Raw genomic sequence first — 21,417 nt, 5'->3', positions numbered from 1 at the left:
AAAGTATTGGTTCTTATTCGATAATCACAGACAACTGGATTCCTATTCTAGTCGACAAAAAAAAAATTGGTTTTGAAAAAAAGGGAAATTTTTCGACGCTGCGTCGTTCCATCACCAATCCAGATTCTCCTTTGCCATCGTATAGCTGGTACTGTTCTCCGAGTAGAACTGGCCGTACCACTTCCGATACGCTCTGATCAATCGGTCTTCCTTGATAAGCAGGGGACTCTCGATAAATTGTTTGTGGTTCCAAATCATCATATCACGTTCGAACTAAAAATGATCGTAAAAAAAGCAAAATTAGCTTTGAATTACCCCGTAATGTCGAACTAACCGAGAGTAACGTACCATAACACTTTCCGCCCAGATGGCAAACTTCTGAAAAAAGGCATTGCCCAAATTACGCGGAGCGTAGAATCGATGGATGACCTTCTGAACCAGCGGTTCCACCGGAGTAACCGTTTGCAGTGCTACCATCGGTCCGATGCTGGTTTGCATCATCAGCTGCACGTAACCGGGACCAACCTGGAATGCTTTCACATTTACCGTGCAAACTTCCACCTTATTGAAGAACCGGAACGTGTGTTTCAGATCCATGCGGGCAATGTGTGGTGGATCGTTTTCCTCTGGTGCATTCCAACTGTGAATAGGAAAAAAAACCTTTAATTGCTACCAAAGCCTTTCTAATCGCACTGAACACCTCACCTGGCCTGCCAGGCATGCATGCCAAAATCCGCCCAAGCTGGCCGGTAATATCGAATATCGCTACCGGTAAGCATGTTCGGTCCATGAACCGCCGACAGATGCGCCACATCGGCTCCATTCTCCGGAATATCCTGAATGTGCGCATTCACCAGAAACTCATTCTTCCCATAGTAAACCCACCGACCGTCCTCGATTTCCGCCACAATCGGCAATTGCCACGGTTCCACCTCCTCGTCCACGTGATGCCAAACAAAAATAAACCCGTTCGCTTCCAGCGAACGCCACTTCTTCACTTTGGCCACCTTCGGAACCGTACCGGACTTACTGTACGGTATGTTAGTACACTGCCCATCCTTACCGCTGAACGTCCAGTGGTGAAAGGGGCACTCGATGCAATCGCCCCGGACCGTTCCGCCTACCCCCAGATTGGCACCCAGATGCGGACAGTAGGCATCCAGCACGCATGCTTCCCCGGAAGCGGAGCGAAAAACGACAAAGTTTTGACCCAAACAATCGACGCTGCGTGCCTGACCCCGAGCCAACGTCTCCGATTCCAGTATGCCGAACCATCCGTTCGGGTAGGGTGGTGGAATGCGTTGGCCAACGCGACGCAGCCGGCGCAACCGGTTGATGGTGTGCGCCCGCTGGCGGTCATTCTTGCCCATTCGCTCGTTGTCCAGCATGTGGTTGAAGCCGATGTCGGTGAGGTCCTGCGAAAAACAATATTTTATTCAAATTAATCCTGATTTAATGATTAGTGTTTAGTTATGTGTAAGTTGTTGGTTTATGGTACGAATCTAGGTTTGCACTCTTTATCGAAATAATGCACCAAAATCTGCCGGAACTTGTACATACAGCGACTCGCTGTATGGAGGACATTCGCAGTCTCATCGCTGATCCTGAGTTCACCAAATGAGAAAGTGGAGAGTCACGTCGTCTCGTGTTGCTTTCAAGCGGTTCTTTGGTACACAGAAAAAAAGCGACACAAGCTGTATCTCAGTGAGGGATACACACAGGAAAAGGTCAGGAAACTGGCGCTTTATTCTGTCGACTAGAAATCCCGACCACTCGAGCAGAGAACAAGCGGTAACGGTCGCCGGAAACTAATCTAGAGTGCGCCTAAGTAAAGGGCCGTCTGCGTCCCATAAAGGGATTTCGTATGAGATGGTAGTGGTAGTGAGATGGCGGATACCTCCAGCCAACGGATATCCGCGACAAAATTCTTAACTCCATTGCGGAACAGAATTCTCCAGCTATGTGGTCAAAGTTCAGGAGTTGCCAACTCAAGAACGGCTGCCGCTACTCGTTTGCACCGAGGAGAAGACAGTAAGATGGTTGGAGACTACGGTAGCAACCCTCAAGCCGTGGGATGAAGCGCTGCTACGAACACATGCCATGAATCGAGCGAGAGGTTACTCCGACTGCTCCAAAATCAGAATGACGGTTTCTTTACACAAGTGTGGAGTGTACTTCATTCACAGAGAACTTCATTGCAGCGTGACAGGAAACACCGTTGAACTGATGTTGGAGGTAGACCCTCTGCCAGTCAGCTGCTCAGAAATTTCATGTGACAGGTGACGGAGATCATTTTCACCGCTCGTAGCCTTTGCTGGCTTCGACGTTTCCGAAGAGTTCGTCGTTTCTGTGGGAGAGTAAAGATGACCACCTCTTATATCACACACCTTGGTTCTATTGACTAGTTACTTATCCCCCGTTTGCATTCAACTGTTGCCAACGTTACTGATAGACATGTAAAACATTTCCTCTTTCTCTGTATACTTTTTTCACGGATAGACGCGATTAAAAACGTTCTTGTTATTTTCTTAAACGAGTGGTGTTTTTTATTAATATAAGTTCCTTTTTCCGTTGTCTTTCGGTCTCGCTTGCTGTCGGTAGGGGCTCTGCCCACAGGTTATGGGCCCAGATATGCGGTATTCGCGGAAAAGTGACGAACAAAGTTGTATATTTTCGGTCAGAAGATTCCACACCACGTGTGTTACAAAATGGCAGATAGTGCAAAAATTGCTTTCCCGATGCTGAGCCAGGCAAATTGGGGCTCCTGGAAGCAGCGGATGGAATGGTTGCTCGAAAAAGAGGACCTATGGGAAGTGATAGCTGTTGCAAAGCCTGAACCGGTAGAAAGTGCACGCGGGATGTGGAATGCTTTACGAGAGCACCACGAAAAAGCGACAATGTCGACCATATAGCATTATCTTGGGGTATTGTGCAGAAAATATGGACTCGCATCTTGCCGGTATGGAAGAATTGTTCGATAAACTTGCTGCTGCGGGCCTGAACATAGAAGAGCCATTGCAGATTGCGATGATCTTTAAAAGTGTGCCAGAATCGTATCATGGATTGGTACAAAGTCTGCAGAGCCGGGCGGATGTAGACTGGACAGTGACATTAGTGAAAACTCGGCTGCTGGATGAGTATAATCAGCGTCGGGAAAAAAGTGTGTCGCTATCTAATGACATGAAAGCGATGAAGTTAGATGCTGGTAAAAAGCCGGAGAAAGTGTTATTTTTGTAAGCAACCGGAACACTTTCGAGTGTGTCATGGAAGAGGCAAGCTCCAAAAGGCGCAAACACTAATGCAAAGCAGGCTCAGGGAACAACCGGTGCTGTGTGTTTTATGGCCGGTAAAGTAAAGCCGAATTGTTGGGTTATTGATAGTGGCGCGTCATGTCATATGACGAGTGAAAAAGCGTTTTTCTCAGCACTGTGCACAAGTGTAGAATCGAATGTGACATTGGCCGATGGTAACAAAACAAAAGCGTCCGGAATCGGCGAAGGTGTTATTTTTGGTGAAAACGGTCGTGGCGATCAGGTAGAAATTACTCTGAAAAATATGTTGTATGTACCGGATCTGGATGGCGGGTTAATTTCGGTGAGCCAGCTTGCTGTTAAAGGTTTTGGGGCCAAGTTTGGTGCGATGGTCTGTGCAATCGTTAACGCTGCAGGTGAAACAGTTGTAGTCTGTGACAAAATTGGCAGTCTATCGGCTGCGCGTTCAGGAACAGTTATTGAAAGCTGGAAATGAGCATCACGAGTGGCGCCAACACACTTGGCATCGCCGAATCGGGCATCGAGACCCCGATGTATTTCGACGACTGACAACGGAGGATCTAGTAAGTGGCTTCAAATTCAAAGATTGTGGATGTTATATTACATGCGAGTGCTGCCTGAAAGGAACCCGTTTGCTCCGGTTATCGAGCGGAAGACTATACAACCGTTAGAGATAATCCACACAGATCTTTGTGAACCGATGGAAACTGTAACCCCATCTGGTAATCGCTCATGACACTAATCGACGATTACAGTCGATATACTGTCATGTACCTATTGCGGAACAAGAGTGAAGCAGCCGGCAGAATCAAACAGTACGTTCGATGGGTGCACAACGTTTTTGGAAGGAAACCTCTTGTCATTCGGTCCGATGGTGGTGGTGAATATGTCAACCGAGAGTTACGTGATTTCTACGAGGCTGAAGGAATAAAAGCACAATTTACCACACCATACTCACCACAACAAAACGGGATTGCGGAACGCAAAAATCGCTCACTGCAGGAGATGGCAATTTGTATACTAGCGGATGCTGATTTGGGGAAGCTGTACTGGGGCGAGGCAGTGCTAACGGCAGCATATCTTCAGAATCGGCAACCGTCTCGTGTACTTCCAAAGACGCCGTACGAGCTTTGGACAAATCGTAAACCGGATATTGCTCATCTCCGAGTATTTGGTTGTGGTGCTTACGTACAAGTTCCAGATTCGAAAAGATCCAAGCTTGATCAGAAAGCGTTTTTTATTAGTATAAGTTCCTTTTTCCGTCGTCTTTCGGTCTCGCTTGCTGTCGGTAGGGGCTCTGCCCACAGTTTGCCTACTGCTTGCAAAACTACCAAAGGAGTTTAAACCCTTGATTATGGCGCTAGAAATTTCCGGCACACCGATCATCGCGAAAGTACCGAAACTCCAGTAAGACCAATGACCAAACGACGTTTGTTGGAAGTAACCCGTTTCCATTGAAACCGAAGGCAAAGGATGAACAGAGGCAGCAGAAAGGTAGGAATTTCAAGCGTTGCGATCGATACGGACATATTGCTAAGGAGTGTCAGCCCAAAAACGGCATGATCGTTTCATATCGATTTTGCTCTTTTGATTACTGCTTCTCAGTTAAGCAGAATTTCAAAAAATGATTTATAGAATTAGTTATTATCTGCAATATTGCTGTAGGAAGCATTGCTATGTCTGTTTGATTGGTAGCAAACAGAGCGCTCTCTTTGCTCCCAGCGGCATTGCAGTCCTACAGCACCGTAAATACGAATGATTGAACTGTACTTTCTTCAGCAATATTGTAGATAATTATCCGGGGGTAAATTGATCACGTTTTTAAGGAAATTTTCAATTATTTCTTTCAAAATTCTTTTACAATTATTTTTAAAACTAGTACTGATGCTTATTCTTATTCTTATTCTTTTTAATACCAACACAGCCACAATAAAGGATTCCTAGAAAAATTTTTAATTATTTCTACTCATAGAAATATTTTAAATTATTTTTTTGTCTGTATTGACATTTGTAATATATCTGAGATATATTATAAATGTTAAATCGGTCAGGCTAACAACCGCAAAGACGATTATATAAAATGAATTTTGTGTGAATAAGTTATTCATACACAGATGCATTTCCAAATCAACAGGGGAAGAAGAAACGGGGAGGAGAAGAGTGAGGGTTATTTTCTGCTGGACTAGCATAGGGAAAAAATCAGAGGGGTTGTGTACAAGACACGACCGCATATATAGGTGACGCAGGACTACGTAAGTCTCTTTGTAGTGATAGTAGCATGTGTTCATGCTTGTAATCATTCGATTCTTCATGTATACATGCTATATGCAACATATGTACATGCTATTATAGTTACTATATATATAGTTCTATAATATACATGCTACATGCGTTGTGTGTAACATTTCCGGAGTGATTCGCGAAAAGGGCGCAACTTACGAGGTGTAAACAATGAGGAATATCACTGTGATAATTTGCCAGTACATTTTCAAGTCTTAATTTAAATAAAAGTTACAAAAATCAAGTTTAAAGACATAAATTGGTGTAGAATAAATCAATCCTATAATGTCACAACAATACTGCATAAAATTTGTGCATTCAAGCTCAAAATCTAAGTTTTATAGTTGAACCCCTTGGAATGAGCCTCCAAGCATTTTGACAAGGAGATTCACCCAGTCCTGTTACGCCTTGTTTTGATTTTTTTATTTAGTTTCGCCTGTTTACAATGCGCCTGTGTTTTGAAAACAACGCAGTTTCGCTCTTTACTATCGCCTGTTTACAAAACGATTTGCAAATAAGCCTGTCACTTCATAACAATGCAAGAGGCTAAACTGCAAATTGTCTTCTGTTTTGATTAAACACTTCTATCGCCCATCACTAAAAACTTGTTTTAAATAATTCTAACGATTAAAACAGAAGAAAGGATTCTTGCCAATGATATTATCAGTCTTTTAAGGCTGATGGTGTAATAAAACGATTTGTTTACAATTTGCCAGTTGAGCCCTAATCGCGAATCACTCCGGATTTATCAAAGTAGTAACATTGCATACAAAAATCAATAACACAAACTATTGCTTTCCTGCTACACTCAAAATATTCTGCCGCATATAAACACAATCCGCCAAGAAATACACATAGAAATTATACGGATATGAATAGTATGTGCAATTCTACACATAAAAAATATACGCATATGATGTAGTATGTGCAAAAGTTTCGCGTACCCATAAATTATAATTGTGTGGCATATAAAGTTCATTGACCAGGCACATTGCAAAAATCTATGTGTGGGACACATAGAAACTATACGAAAAGTTTTCTCAGTGTACCTTACTGAAATTAAAGATTGTTTTTATTATCCTTGGTTTCCCACGTTGAAAGGATTTTACCAATTCAATCCTATTTTATCAACAGCACATCTTTTCACTACACTTCTAATGAAACGGCAAGCATGCGTATTCATAAAAAGTCGTATTATAACCGAACACTACAGCTGTAGCACATTTTTCCAACACAGATATCAAATTCGCCAAGGTTTAACCGTCTCGCAGTAAAGAATTTGCGATCTGTTGGGACAACGAACTTGTGTCATTTTTTCTAGCACACTTCTCTAACACAGACATCAAATTGGACTAGGTTTAAAAGCGTTCGTAAGAAATCTGTTGGCACGAGGGGGCTTTGTCACGCTCTCTGACGTACTTCCCAAGCAAGGACATCAAAATGGTCTAGGTTGAACCGTGGTGTAAAGAAATATTGTTGAAATGAGGGAACTTTGTCACTTGTTTTGGCTTACTTCCCAAGCACAGACATCAAATTGGTATAGGTTTAGATCATCGTAAAGAATCTTCCAACCAATCACGAAGCGAGAATTCTGGTAAAACATAGGTTCATTATTTTCAATTTTTCAATAGTTCAACATCAAGAATCCATACTTTTCTTCATTTGGGTCAATTCTTAGAAGATTTTCCAATCGATTGGTGTAAGAATATTGAAAATCGATCGGAAAACCGCTGAGCTATTAGCGCTCAAAACCTTTCATTTTTCGTGACGCTCGCATTTTTCGATTTTTTGGAATGACACCCTATCTCAAAACTTGCCGTAAGACGTAGTCCTACGTCAAAACCCTCATTCGGTTTGTTTACATTTTGCAGATTGGCCCTTTTTGTTGGTGCGAACTGTTTGTTATTCTGAGGCAACGGTTGCTTGGTTTTCTTCCACGTGTTGAGTCGACAATTGGTAATTTATATTTCGATGCTGCTGTAGGCATGTCTACTTTGGTTGGATATTTTAATATGATTATTCTTAATTCTATACTACACAAGTACTTTTTCAAATTCTGCTTGGCTGTTGTGCAGTAATCATGAGAGCAAAATCGAAGCGAAAAGAGCCTTTGACAGCGTGTTGTTATTTGTAAATAGTTCTGTTCGGTATATTCTTTTGTAGTTTGAAACTAACGTGATTTTGAGATATTCATCATCCAGGAAGAGGAAAGAAAACTAATTATGCAGTCATCTCATAAATCCTTCTGCGTCAACTCGAAAGGGGGCAATAAAACACACATAACTTTTTTTCATGAACACACTCAGGGCATCATTTTTTCGTCATTTAAAGCATGTATGCGGAAACAGATTGATATTTAAGCATATTTTTGGAAGTGAAATATTTTGTGTTGCCAAAAGCGAATACTTTTGTTGCCAAAATCGAGGCATGCCAAAATCGAACCATGCCAAATTCGAAATCCAACTGTATTAGATGGCTCAGTGGTGTAATTGTTGTTGGTTAAACTAACACGCACGACTGGAGATTGAGAGCTGTCAGTTCGAATCTCACCTTCGCTTAGTCTTTATTTTTAGTCTAAGATCAAGATTTTCAGTTCACCTTTTTTTGACTTGTCATATTAACCATTTACTCTTCTCGGAAAAGTTACACTATATATTTTGAATTATTATTGTTCGAATGATAACCTTGAAAAGAAAACTGATTAAAATTAAATAAAACTTTTTCACGATTGAATTCCACTAAGACGCTCAAGAAAACTCAGTCAAGAAAACTGAGTTAAGAAACGACGGGGTGCAAAATCGGGTCTTGCCAATGCACTAGAACGCCATGCTACGGCTCTTGTAACAAATGACTATTTAATACCAAAAAGGATGTGACTGAAAACATGATACGACACAAGGCATGAATCGTCGCTCAAGGGCTCACCCAGAGATACGACATCGATTACGACGAGTTCTTCACACCTCGTTTCATTCGCTAGTGAATCCATCGTCAAGCACGTTAATGTCAAAACCGCATACTTGAACGGAACGCTAGCAGAAACCTCTTATATGCGGAAACCAAAAGGATACACTACGGGTGACAAACGAACCGTATGCCGTTCGTGTAGCAATCAGCGTGTCTATGGAATCTGAAAGTGGATTCAGTTTTCAAGGCTACGAGACATTGTGACGCAGACGGAGAAGCAGTTTGACGTATGTTTCAAGAGCCTTTAAGCTCACTTCAACGTGACGAATTTGGGAGTCGATTGTCATTTCCTTAAATGAAGGTAGAGGGAATTGTTTGGGATACAGGATCAACCACTTAGGTCCAGAAATTGGTACAACGCTTCGATTTGGACAAAGCAAAACCGTCGAAAATTTCTTTCGACATCAGCTATCTACAGCAGAAGGGGAGGACGGATCAGCTACCTAATTAATAACCACTTGACCCCAAATATAGATGTTAAAATGCTAGTTGGGTAGCATCTGGATTTTGGGTCAAAACTCGTCTAGGATTGGACCGAAGCCAAGAGGATCATAAAAAACCCTTGGGCTTAAACGAGTTTCTAAGATTGGACCCTTCTTTATCAATAGACTTCTCAGCCGGCTATTACAGTACAGAACAGTTACGCGGCTAGTGCTACAATCCTACTAGCCAAGCCAAGTCAAGAGGATGATGCGCTAACTGAATTCCACTAGTGCAGTGACCACAAGCTACAACATGCCGTATCGTCCGGTGGATTAAAGATGTTCGTTCACCGAAGCGGAGTTCGTGGTGCTTGCTGAAAGGTGTCAGGAGCTCGCCTAGCCTAAACGAATAATTGAAAAAATAAGCGAAGGTATTGGCAGTCCCATTGCCGTATTTGAAGGCAACCAAAACTGCATCGAACTGGCGGAGGGCGACCGAAACGAACGGTGCAACAACCACATCGATACAAAGCTCTTCGTTTGTGACCTGCAAGAGAAGAAAATCCTCAAAATGAAGTATTTCCCAATAGAGTCCATGTTGGCCGACGTACCCACAAAGCCAGTTCAACGAACGGTTTCGACTAGAGAGGCTACGCTCTAAAGTAGGAATTCGTTCGGAACTGATCGAGCAGTATTGTTTAAAATAGTAGGCGTACAGAACGAGCAACTGTTAATAGCAACCATGTAACCGTGTAGCAACTAGATGTTTTTCCCTTTTGTTTTGTTCCCGCTTGAGAGCAGAGCACCGAATTACTAGTAATTCTTATCTCAACGTGTTTTTAAGTCTCGGTTAGAGAACATGGCGATAAGCCAGTGCAAGAATTATTAAAGCAAAAGCAAAGCAAAGCCCAGGTGCTACATTCCGTTATCGTAACTTGACCTTCTGTTTTTATACGACAGACTTCGCAGCCAGCTGTTAGAGTACAGGATAATTGCAGGGCCAGTTGCTACGATCCTATAGACTCTAACAGCCTTTCCCAGCCGAAATTCGAACATACGACGACTGGCTTATTAGGCCAGCATCATACGTCGAGGCCAACTGGGAGGCGCAAGCTGCAAAACATTCAAAACAATTGCACAAAATTAGGTAGTCATGTTAAATAAAATAGATTTTTTTGTCAAGTTCCTAGGCAAATTTAAGACACATTGAACTTAGAACCTTAATTTCAATGGAAAAATTGTCAATCAATTTTATTAGATTAGACATTTTTGATCTAATTTTTAGAAAAATTTTTGTCAGCATTCATTCTGTCCATACAAAAATATTCCAATTGCCAGACTTACCCTTTTCCAAATCACGCGTCCGTAGTAGAACTTCCAGCACAACCAGCCGAAGGCGGCCAAGGCCAGCCCGTACAGCGGAAGTCGAATTATGGCATCCGCAGCCTGCAGATCTTCAACACTGACCGGAAGGAAACCTTTAAACGTGCGCTCCAAAGATCCGTTCCGGCTCGTGCCGGCAGCAACCAGCAGCTGCAGCCAGCGGAGGCTCCAGGGCGCCTGCACCGACCGTTCAGGGTGGTAATCATCGCAGCAACTTTCTTCTCCCATTTGAAACAGCGAGCAGCTCGAACAGCACACACAAACACAGAGCGAGAGCGTGAGAAAATTTCCTAACTCAGAGCAGAAGCTTTCTAGAAGCTTTTCAACTTTTTTAACTAGAGCTCAAGTACACAAGCACTGACTGGGGCACCGCACCAAATGACTGATCCGGCTCGACTGATGGACCACCGATAGCTGGACCGGCAGTGATCCTGCCGCTGCTGTTAGTGAGACCTAAAAAAGCACACACAAAAAAATGATTTGGATCAGTTTGAAAATTCTTCCTCTGTCTCTCTCGCTCTACGTCGCCGGCGACTGTGAAGGAGGGCCGAGGTTTTGATCTTGCCTATTTGCGCTTCAATCCGTGCCGTGCCGTGGAAGGCAGTTTCTTCTTTGCATCGATCGATCGATGTTGATTGGTGAATTCGAATCAGTTGAATTGATTACACTCTGCACGGTCCAGGACTTGGCACTCCGGGCGCGGATGAATGCATAATCTAACTATAGTTTGAATGATTGAACTCCGTACAAAAGTCGTAGCGGGTTCTGATGGGATTGAAACGTGTTTTTTTTTTCGTGGATTCTGAATCACAAACTTCTGATTACTATTAATGAGGGCTGTACCTTGGAATTGAAATTTTTCGAATACGATATCTCGGGAATGGAATCAATCCGACGGCGATGGCGATGGTGACCTTTGATGGCTACGGACGCAGTGCGGGCCTCGAGCTGAGGTCGACTTGAACTCTGATCGAACACTGCGAAAGGTTTGGCTGTCCCTGAATTTTTAGCATATACGAATGACGAATGACGTACGTTACTTACCGTCCACCCGTCCGATGGGTTGATAAGCTGAGAAGACTGGCTGGGACAGGGTGCGCGTAGCCAGGTTGGCGTTGGAGAGGTTTATCTCGTCGCAGGAATAGTCCCCGGTCGGCGACGCCCGTGGGTGCGCTGATAACGGATATGATAAAGTTGCTGAACTATTAGTCGCGTGTGATTTCCTATCGTGATTAGTTTGCGACCTGATATGGCACCTGTCGATGTTTTTTTTTGAATGGCGTTTTGGGAGGAGTGATTTCTAGCATAAAATCCGCTGACTAAGCTTGCTTCTGCTGATGACTAACACCAGAAATGGATGCTCTAGACCAAATAGGAAGGTCTAGGTTGATGAAATTGCACAAACTATATGACACACCCATTTACAATTATTACAAACTTACAAATAAGTAAGAATAAGTTTGCCATCTGAAAGAACAAAACCTAGACAAAAGCATAAGAAACAACTTACGAAAAAGTAAAGATAAATAAACTAACAAACTTCTTGGTCCTTGGGAACAGCGGGACAAGAATGGTTACGTTTAACTCAGCTGACTTAAAATCAACTTTTCAAATCGTTCATTAAGCAAACAGAGATGACTTATCTTTCGTTCACAGCTAATAAAGTGCCAATAAACGTCGTGTATGTCGTCGTCGTCGTCGTCGCCGTCGCCACCATTCGAAACGTCACCGATAAAACTTCCATCCAAATCGGCCATCACACAAGTGCCTGGTCAAATTTGCGATTCCCGAAATCCCACGATAGGCGTGCATTACGTAAGAAGGTACAATTTGACATACACAACGTGACGAAGCAATCTTTGGCCGTCGTGCGAAAGTTCGTTCTATTAAAAACGGTTCCGATCGAAATATTTTCCTGACGGCAAATATCGCTATCGGGGTAGACGTAGAGCTAGAGTCTATATCTGCATTTGTTTGTTTATCCGTCCAGTTTTAGATGCTTCACCGCTGCGCGATAACATTCATGCTGCTGAAGGACAGCAAAAAGTATTTGCAAAACTAAGTCAAATAGAAAGTTTTATCGTAAACGCTTCCAGAGCTTCCCACTTGATAGTGAAAATTCAGGTTCAGGTCCGTCGAATTGAACGAAAAGAAAAGTTACCCGAACCGAACAGCGATAGCTCAGTAGGCTGTGCTAGCTAACCATGAAGCAAAACGAGAAGCAAACGCTCGGTCGCTTGATTTGAAATTCTAAGTGCACATGAACTTCGCGAAGGAACATTATTTGCTCGCACTGGGGGGTGAAACGTTTCTACTCGGGGTACGCGTCGGTTGCATACGCAGCAGGCGTATTCGGTGCTTATTGGAATGAAATTTTTCCAGATGGAAATTGAAGTCCCTTTTATTCGGAAACTGTATACAATTTCCCGCGTTTGAGTGGTGGTTTAATTTAGTAGAATGTTCAATACTTGTACTATAAATAATATAGATATTTGATGTTGACAGAATTTTTATCATATTACGCTTCTTTCACAGGGAATGATGCAAATGATGCAAATTTGGACGACAAAGCTTTAGTGGATATGTTTTTCGTTACCAAGTGGACAGTGGAGGATAGTCATAGCGAAATCGTTTAATCTGGCGATTGTTCCCATACATTGTGACTGCTGTCTTTCAAAGAAGCTGAAATCTATTCTGCATAGCGACCAGGAAAAATTGTAAAGTTTTACGAAAGTATGGTCAACTAAATGGACATAATGGTGAATAGTTAAACTGCGAGAGAGAAATGAATACATATTTCTAGGTGATGGATATGTTGGGCTTTATCGTAAACAACAATCGAAAAATTTCACACCAGAAGATTCCACAAAAACACATCAGACCAGGAACTCTAAAACTCAAGAAGAAAAATCTTAAACTGTGGACAACAGGTAAGTGACATTAAAAAAAATCACTCGCATAATTATAAAGCCCCGTTCGCTCAGCATCCAGGACCAGTGATGCGAAATTTTGCTGAAGAATAACTCATAGTTATATTGTGTTTTTCATTGATGATTAGACTTTTGCTACGAAATTCGTCTGTCTCTTATTTTTATGTTAACAGCTAGTTGACAGCTCATCTCATGAAAACAATATTACGAGGTGCTCTGCTACAGAAAGTGACAGTCGATTTATTTTTATCGAGGAAAATTATTGTTGAATTATAAATACACAATTGATCTTAAATACCTATAGAATATATCTAAAAAACCGGTGTAAATAGTTAAATATATCGGATATTCTCACGATAGTTGGAAGGCAGCTTCAACAGTTTATTACGTTCTTTACGGTTATTACTTAAATTACTTAAAATTGGCAATCATTTATAAAAAACTCAAATCGACAATCACTAATTGGATTCTAAAATACGAACAGGATGGAATTTTCTAGAAGAAAATATGAAAGAGATGCAATCAAATTCACTGGTTAATTCAATTGTACAAAGGAAACCCGACTCTTTATCCTCATGAAGCTCAAACAATGTTTCACCAAGAATTTGGTAGTAGAATAGCGATAGCTAGTATTTGGCGTATTCTACACAACGAAGGCTTGACTTGGAAAAGTCTCGAACGATGTGCTCTACAAATCAAAGAATCGGATATCATCCGCTTTTTTAATGAGCTTGGGATTATTCAAATCTCGTCTTTTTGGATGAGGTGTCATTCGATAACCGTTCCATGCTTCGTTCAAGAGGTTACGGCGTGAAAGGTCAACGCTTGGTTTTTCGCGGAGAATTTGTACGAAGAGCTAGAGAATCTCTAGCCCACCATGAGCCCCCCAACCGCCATTTTAAACTTTCCTATGGTGGTCTTAAAACGAAAATCAGTTGGGGGGCTCATGGTGAAAACGGCAATTTTTTGATAAAATCCAATACGGCGACCAAATCCAAGATGGTCGCCAAAATTTTTTTTTACTCCATTTGAAAGCCCTGTTCTTCTTCTTTACAGAACCGGGCCATTTGTTAGTTGTTTCATGGTAAATTTATGAAATATCACATGATATCAATCTCCAGGTTTGCTCAAAATTCAATTTTTTTTGGAACTGGAGTCCACTATTTTGAGGTATCAAAAGTGTAATTCTTATTTTTCAACCATTTTCAACCAATTAAGCGCAAAAGTTTCAATATTTGAAGACCTCGTGTCAGTAGTGGCCCCGTTTCAGCGAGAATAACTCATTAGGATGCACATTAGGAGTGGAAAAAACATGTAACGAAAAGTGACGCTTTGCACGCTTATAACGCAACCAATTTTTAATGGATTTTAGAGATATTTGCCTCAATCGATCAGAAATTTTTCTATGCAATGATTTATGTAGCTTTGCTTTTCACGCCCGCGATGGCAAGTTTATAAACTTGCGAATTCGACTACCTCCTTTTTAGAAAGAAATGACAGAGTCACCCCGTCCAACGAATAGCGATTATTTGTTTCAATCGAGCCTAGTCCAAGTTGGTAGTTTCGTAAAAGTGTTAAAACTACTCCTTCTCTTCGACGGTTTATATTCGACTAGCTGACCCGACAAACTTCGTATTGCCACAAATTAAACTGTGTTGTATATAAATCGTGAATCTCGGATGACCTTTGTCACAATCTCGAGTTTTGCAAGTTTCTGGGGAGTTCATGGGTGTTTTAATATACAAATTTTCCTCACAGTAACTCCCCCCATTGCTTAGCCTGATAAAATAGAGCGGATAGCATTTAAATATTCGCCATCATTACAAACCATTTCGCCGAATACCATTTTGCGGAACACCAATTCTCGGTTGACCATAATGCGGAATATAGAATTTCGCGAAAAACCTTACGCGGGATGTACCATTTCACGGAAAATCTTTTCGTAGAAAGTACCATTAGGCAGGGGTGACCCAACTGAAGGAAAGTAATTAAGGTCAGTAGATCTAGGAAAATAAATAAACCTAGATAGAGGTGATCTCTACGGGGGGCTGTCTCCCCGCAGTGGCCGGCGAATCCGACGGCAGGTCGCGGCCTGTGGCCGTCTCGCGCTGAATTATCTAATATTACTATTGATAGTTTTTGGTGGTCTTGTTATTGATTAATGTTTTACGAAAAAGTCTAAAATTTCTCCAGTTCGATTAGTTTTTGAGTTACGCAAAAATTTCTTTCTTATTTGTATGATAGTCCTTATCCCCCTAGCACAGGGGTGAGGGGTTTCAAACCATCATTAAAAAAAATCCTACCTCCAAAACCCCCCACATGCCAAATTTTGTTCCATTTGCTTGATTACTTTTCGAGTTATGAGGAAATTTGTATTTCATTTGTATGGGAGCCCCCCCTCCCTTCTAAAAAGGGAGAGGGGTTCTAATTCCTAAAGTCAAATCATGTCCAAAAAATTTCATTAACTATTTAAATGAAACCCAAATGAAACTTGACGGACTTATTGGAAATAATACTAATGAAATCGGCAATCTTTTTGCAAATTTCTTTCAAGAAGTATGTACAACATTTACTGAAGAAGACCGCGACCAGGAAAATTTCTCATTTACCCCTGAATTTTCTAACGACATATCTGTCTCTCAACTATCAGAAATTGACGTATTTGAAGCACTCAAAGGCTTGAATGCGTCAAAAGGACCGGGGCCTGACGGAATAGCACCCATATTTCTCAAAAACCTGGCCGAAGAACTTGCTACACCATTACAACGCCTATTTAACATGTCTCTGAAAAATGGAAAATTCCCGGAAATATGGAAATCTTCGTATTTAGTCCCTATCTTCAAATCAGGAACAAAATCAGACATCCGAAACTACCGTGGAATTGCCATTATCTCTTGCATTCCTAAACTATTTCAATCAATTGTAAATGAAAAAATGTTTCAACAAGTAAAACACAAAATTACAAGTCAGCAACACGGCTTTTTTAAAGGCCGCTCTACTGCCTCAAATATTCTGGAATTTGTAACTTTTACTCTGAATGCAATGGACAATGGCAACCACGTAGAAGCAATTTACATGGTCTTTAGTAAGCCATTTGACAGAATAGACATACCATTATTAATCTTCAAATTAAGAAAAATTGGAATAGAACCGAAGCTCTTGAAATGGCTTCAATCATTTTTAACGGAACGTAAACAAATTGTTCGCTTTCTAAAACCTTCTCTCGGACCCTATTCAAGTCACCTCTGGGGTTCCTCAAGATTCCCACTTAGGGTCACTTCTTTTCATTTTGCACGTAAATGACATTTCCTATATACTTAACCACTCAAAAGTACTTGTATATGCAGACGACATGAAAATATATATGGAAATAAAAAATGCCCATGACGTCGCAGTATTTCAGAATGAAGTCAATGTATTCAACACTTGGTGCAACAAATCTTTACTAAACCTGAATCTAAAAAAATGTAACTCAATAGCATTTAGCAGGAAAATTCAAACTCCTTCTTTTGACATATACTTAGGAAACAATATTGTACCAAAATGTAAAATTGTAAGAGATCTAGGAGTAATCTTAGACTCAAAACTAACATTTACAGAACATTACAATACCATTATTAACAAAGCAAATAGAATGCTGGTCTTTATCAAACGCTTCAGTCATAATTTCAAAGACCCGTACACAATAAAACTTTTATACATTACATATGTAAGACCTATTCTGGAATATTGCAATATTGTATGGCACCCACACCACACACGGCGTTACACGAAGGACGCATTGAATCTGTTCAGAAACAATTTCTACTATACGCGCTTCGAAAACTTAACTGGGCAGTATTTCCATTACCATCTTATGAAGCGCGCTGCATGCTCATCCATATACAAACACTTAAAGAACGTCGCGAACATGCAATGCTTTACTTTTTCATGACATTATTTCTCAACGCATCCAGAATCTAGTCTGCTTGCTCAATTAAACTTTTATGCGCCGTGTCGTAACCTTAGAACTAGAAAAATATTTATGGAAAAATCATATAAGACCAATTATGCGAAAAATGGACCCTCAATAACATGATGCGCCTTTATAACCAAAATTGCGAAAGAATTCATCATAGAAAAATTTCATGCCTCCAAAAACACCCACATGCCAAATATGGCTCCATTTGATTAATTAGTTCTCGAGTTATGACGAAATTTGTATTTCATTTGTAAAGGAGCTCTCCCTCCTCAAGTAGGGAAAGGTTTCAATTCACCATATAAAAAATTCTTGTCTCCAAAAACACCCATATGTCAAATTTGGTTCCATTTGCTTGATTAGTTCTCGATTTATGAGGAAATTTGTATTTCATTTGTATGGGAGCCCCCCCCTATTAGTGGGAGGAGGGGTCTCTAACCATCATAAGAACCTTCCCTGGCCCCAAAACCCCTATATGCAAATTTTCACGCCGATCGGTTCAATAGTTTTCGATTCTAAAAGGAACATAGGGACAGACTGACAGACAGACAGACAGAAATCCTTTTTTATAGGTATAGATATTTACGATAATTTTTGTACTTTGATATACGAGTTCGTAAATGGTTAGATAATGCGTAAAACAGACCCCATAGTGGTCCTTAGCCTCGTATCCAGCAACTCCTACCCCTACCTCCTCGTGGAACCAACCGGAATACGAGCATCCTTAGCGGAGATCAGGTAACCAACCCTGGTAGAAACTAAGGTCATATACCAACAGGGAAGGAGGCACAGTGAGACTCGGTAGCGTAGGCTTTAGTACGGCTACCTACCCAAAACCTAAAGGCTAAAAAGAGTCAAGAAAATCTTACTCGGAACATTCGGCATGGACCAAGGCGACGAAATAAGGACATGGAATGGAGACTTGATACCTGGAACTGCAGATCGCTAAATTTCGTTGGTGGCGACCGGGTGCTGCTCGATCAGCTAGAACCCCGAAAGTTTGGCATCGTGGCACTGCAGGAGATCTGCCGCAAAGGCGAGAAGGTGTGGAGGATCCGTGGCGGCAAAGCCCAATTTTTTCAGAGCGGTGGAGCGGCCAACGAGCTGGGAACGGACTTCCTAGTGTCGTAATAGACTGGAAAGCGATCAACGAGAGGATGTGCGTGTTGAGGATAAAAGGCCGTTTCTTCAACTATACCATCATAAACGTGCATTGTCCACACGAAGGTAGACCCGACGACGAGAAGGAAGGGTTCTATGCGTAGCTGGAGGCAACGATCGACAGCTGCTCACCACGGAACATCAAGATCGTCATCGGGGATATGAACGCCCAAATCGGCAGGGAAGCAATGTATAGACCGGTGATCGGGCCCCATAGCCTGCACATCGACACGAACGATAACGGCCAACGATGCATCAAGTTTGCGGCTTTCCGAGGCTTGGTGATCAAAAGCACCTTCTTTCCTCACAAAGATATCGACAAGGCCACCTGGAGATCACCTGACCAACGAACCTCGAACCAAATCGACCATATTCTCATCGAGGGCCGGTTTTTCTCGAGAATCACTAACGTACGCTCCCTACGGAGTGCGGATATTGGCTCGGACCACTACCTAGTAGCAGTACATGTGCGCTCAAAACTTTCGACGGTTTATACCTCGCGACAAAGCCGCCCTCCTCGGCTAAACATTCGGCAACTAGGCAACCCGCGCACTGCCGAAAACTACGCGCGGGTACTGGATGAAGTTCTGCCTTCCTCTGTGGAGCTAGATGCTTCGAATCTCGAAAACGGATGGAGTAGGATACGCTCGGCCGTCAACGAGGCCGCCACCGCGGTGCTAGAAGTGGAAACCTCGAGTGCACGACGGTTTGACGGGGAATGCCAAGAAGCGATAGAGAGGGGAAAAAGAGCTTGAGAAAACTATCTAAGCATATCCACGAGAGAGAATTTGACCAAGTATCGACGAGCGAGGAATGAGTTGACCACGATCCTGAGGAGGAAAAAGCGCCAGAAGGAGGACAGAGATCGTGAGGAGCCAGAACAACTATTCCGGGCTAATGATACCCGCAAGTTTTACGAGTAGGTGAACCAAACTCGCAAGGCCCACACGCCAAAACCTAACATGTGTAGGGACGAGGGAGGGGATCTAATCACAAACGAGCGCGAGGTCGTCAACAGGTGGAAGGAGCTCTTCGATGAGCACCTCAACGGCGATATAGCAGCAGGAGACGCAATGGAAATTAACCTCGGAATACCTACAAACGACAACAGCGTACCAATCTCGAAGAGATTCGGCGAGAAATCGGTCTGCTGAAGAATAATAGAGTCGCCGAAAAGGACCGACTCCTGGCTGAACTCTATAAACATGGCCAAGAAGTGCTACAAACTACCAGAGGAGCGGATGGAAGGTGTAGTCTGTCCCATCTACAAAAAGGGCGACCGGCTAGACTGCTGTAATTACCGCGGCATTACGCAGGTGAACGCCGCCTACAAGGTGCTCTCCCAGATTTTGTTGCGTCGTCTATCCTCAATAGCAAGAGATTTCGTAGGGCAGTATCAGGTGGGCTTTATGGGGGTCCGTGCTACTACGGATCAAATTTTTACTCTCCGACAAATCCTTCAGAAATGTCGAGAGTACAACGCGAACAGCTATGGCAGATAATGCACGAGTACGGTTTTCCGGACAAACTGACGCGGCTGATCAAAGCTACTCTGGAACGAGTGATGTGCTACGTGCGCGTTTCGGGAACACTCTCAAGTCCTTTCGAATCGCGCAGAGGGTTACGGCAAGAGGATGGACTGTCCTGTATGTTACTCAATATCGCTATTGAAGGTGTGATCCGGCGAGCGGGCATCGAAACGAGAGGAACGATCTTCAGCAAGAGTAGCCAACTCCTAGCCTTCGCAGACGACCTCGACATCATTACTAGAAACCGTGGGACGGCGGAGGCAATCTACGCCAGACTAAAAACGGAGGCTAAGAGGATAGGGCTGCAAATTAATGCGTCGAAAACCAAATATATGGTAGGAAGAGGCTCCCGAGAAAGTAACGTTTGCCTCCCACGGACAGTGACTATTGACGGCGATGAACTGGAAGTGGTTGATGAGTTCGTATATTTGGGATCTCTGGTCACCGCCGACAATAATACGAGTAAGGAGATCCAACGACGCATTCAAGCTGGAAATCGAGCCTACTTTTCCCTTCGCAAGACGTTTCAATCAAAGAGCATACGCCGCCGCACAAAGCTGACGATGTACAAAACGCTAATCAGACCGGTAGTCCTCTACGGACTTGAGACAGTAACTTTGGTTACGGAAGACATACGTGCACTTGCCGTTTTTGAACGAGAGGTGTTGCGGACTATTTTTGGCGGAGTACAGACGGAAAGCGGCGAGTGACGGAGACGTATGAATCACGAGCTACAGGCACTGCTTGGAGAGATTCCCATCGTACACCTGGCGAAAGTTGGGAGACTACGGTGAGCCGGCCACGTCGCAAGGATACCGGACGACTGTGTAATGAAATCCGTTCTCTTCAAGAACCCCACCGGCATCAGGAATAGAGGGGCTCAACGTGCACGATGGCTCGACCAGGTTGAAGCCGACTTGCGTGTGTCGAGACGCGCAACGAATTGGTGACGAGTAGCCCAGGACCGAGTACAATGGAGAGGAATTCTTGATACGGCAAGAGCCACCCCGGCTCTCGGCTGAATAAAGTAAGTAAAGTATTTAGTTCTATCTGAAAACCTATAATCGAAACGAATGGCGTCAGAGTTTCAAGACGAATCTTTTGCGGCATGTAACTTGTTTCAAATAATACATACAGCATAATATTTATAATGTGGAAGTCAATGCATGGACTAGGGAAAACTTCAGTTCTTTCCGCTTCCGCCGTAGCCTGACGAATGGTTCGAAGCGCGTTAAACATCATTAAACGTTTTTGAAGATGCCGGTGCTTATGTTGTATTCACTGCTGGTAGAAAGAGTGCTTTGTGTTCCTTCCAAGTTCTTAAGTTTTTCCATCATCGACAAATCTGATCATTATTATTCATAATTATTTATTCATTATTTAAAAGCGTCAACTTCTTCATCACCATTCGCAGGTACCGTCTTTTCTATGTTAGCAATCCCATTCGCAGTGGCAATTAACTGCTTTAAGATTTTGTCAGCTTGACTAATCAACGTGGTTCTTGAAGACTTACAA

The 21,417-nt window shown here is 42.5% G+C and overlaps 1 protein-coding gene across 1 annotated transcript; it reads right to left on the bottom strand.

The window, feature by feature from the left end:
- Window positions 1-111: 111 nt before the first annotated feature.
- Window positions 112-10,552, bottom strand: LOC128732395 (cholesterol 7-desaturase nvd). Its single transcript, XM_053825644.1, has 4 exons — window positions 10,286-10,552; window positions 706-1,415; window positions 349-640; window positions 112-273 (listed from the first exon to the last, which is right to left on the bottom strand). Exons 1-4 carry the CDS (start codon window positions 10,550-10,552, stop codon window positions 112-114), a joined length of 1,431 nt encoding a protein of 476 aa, XP_053681619.1.
- Between the last annotated feature and the right edge of the window lie 10,865 nt (window positions 10,553-21,417).

This window comes from Sabethes cyaneus, chromosome 1 (assembly GCF_943734655.1).
Source record: "Sabethes cyaneus chromosome 1, idSabCyanKW18_F2, whole genome shotgun sequence".
Classification (NCBI taxonomy): Eukaryota; Metazoa; Arthropoda; class Insecta; order Diptera; family Culicidae; genus Sabethes; species Sabethes cyaneus.
The sequence above is the reverse complement of the archived record's forward strand: the minus strand, read 5'-3'. Positions and strand labels throughout refer to the sequence as shown.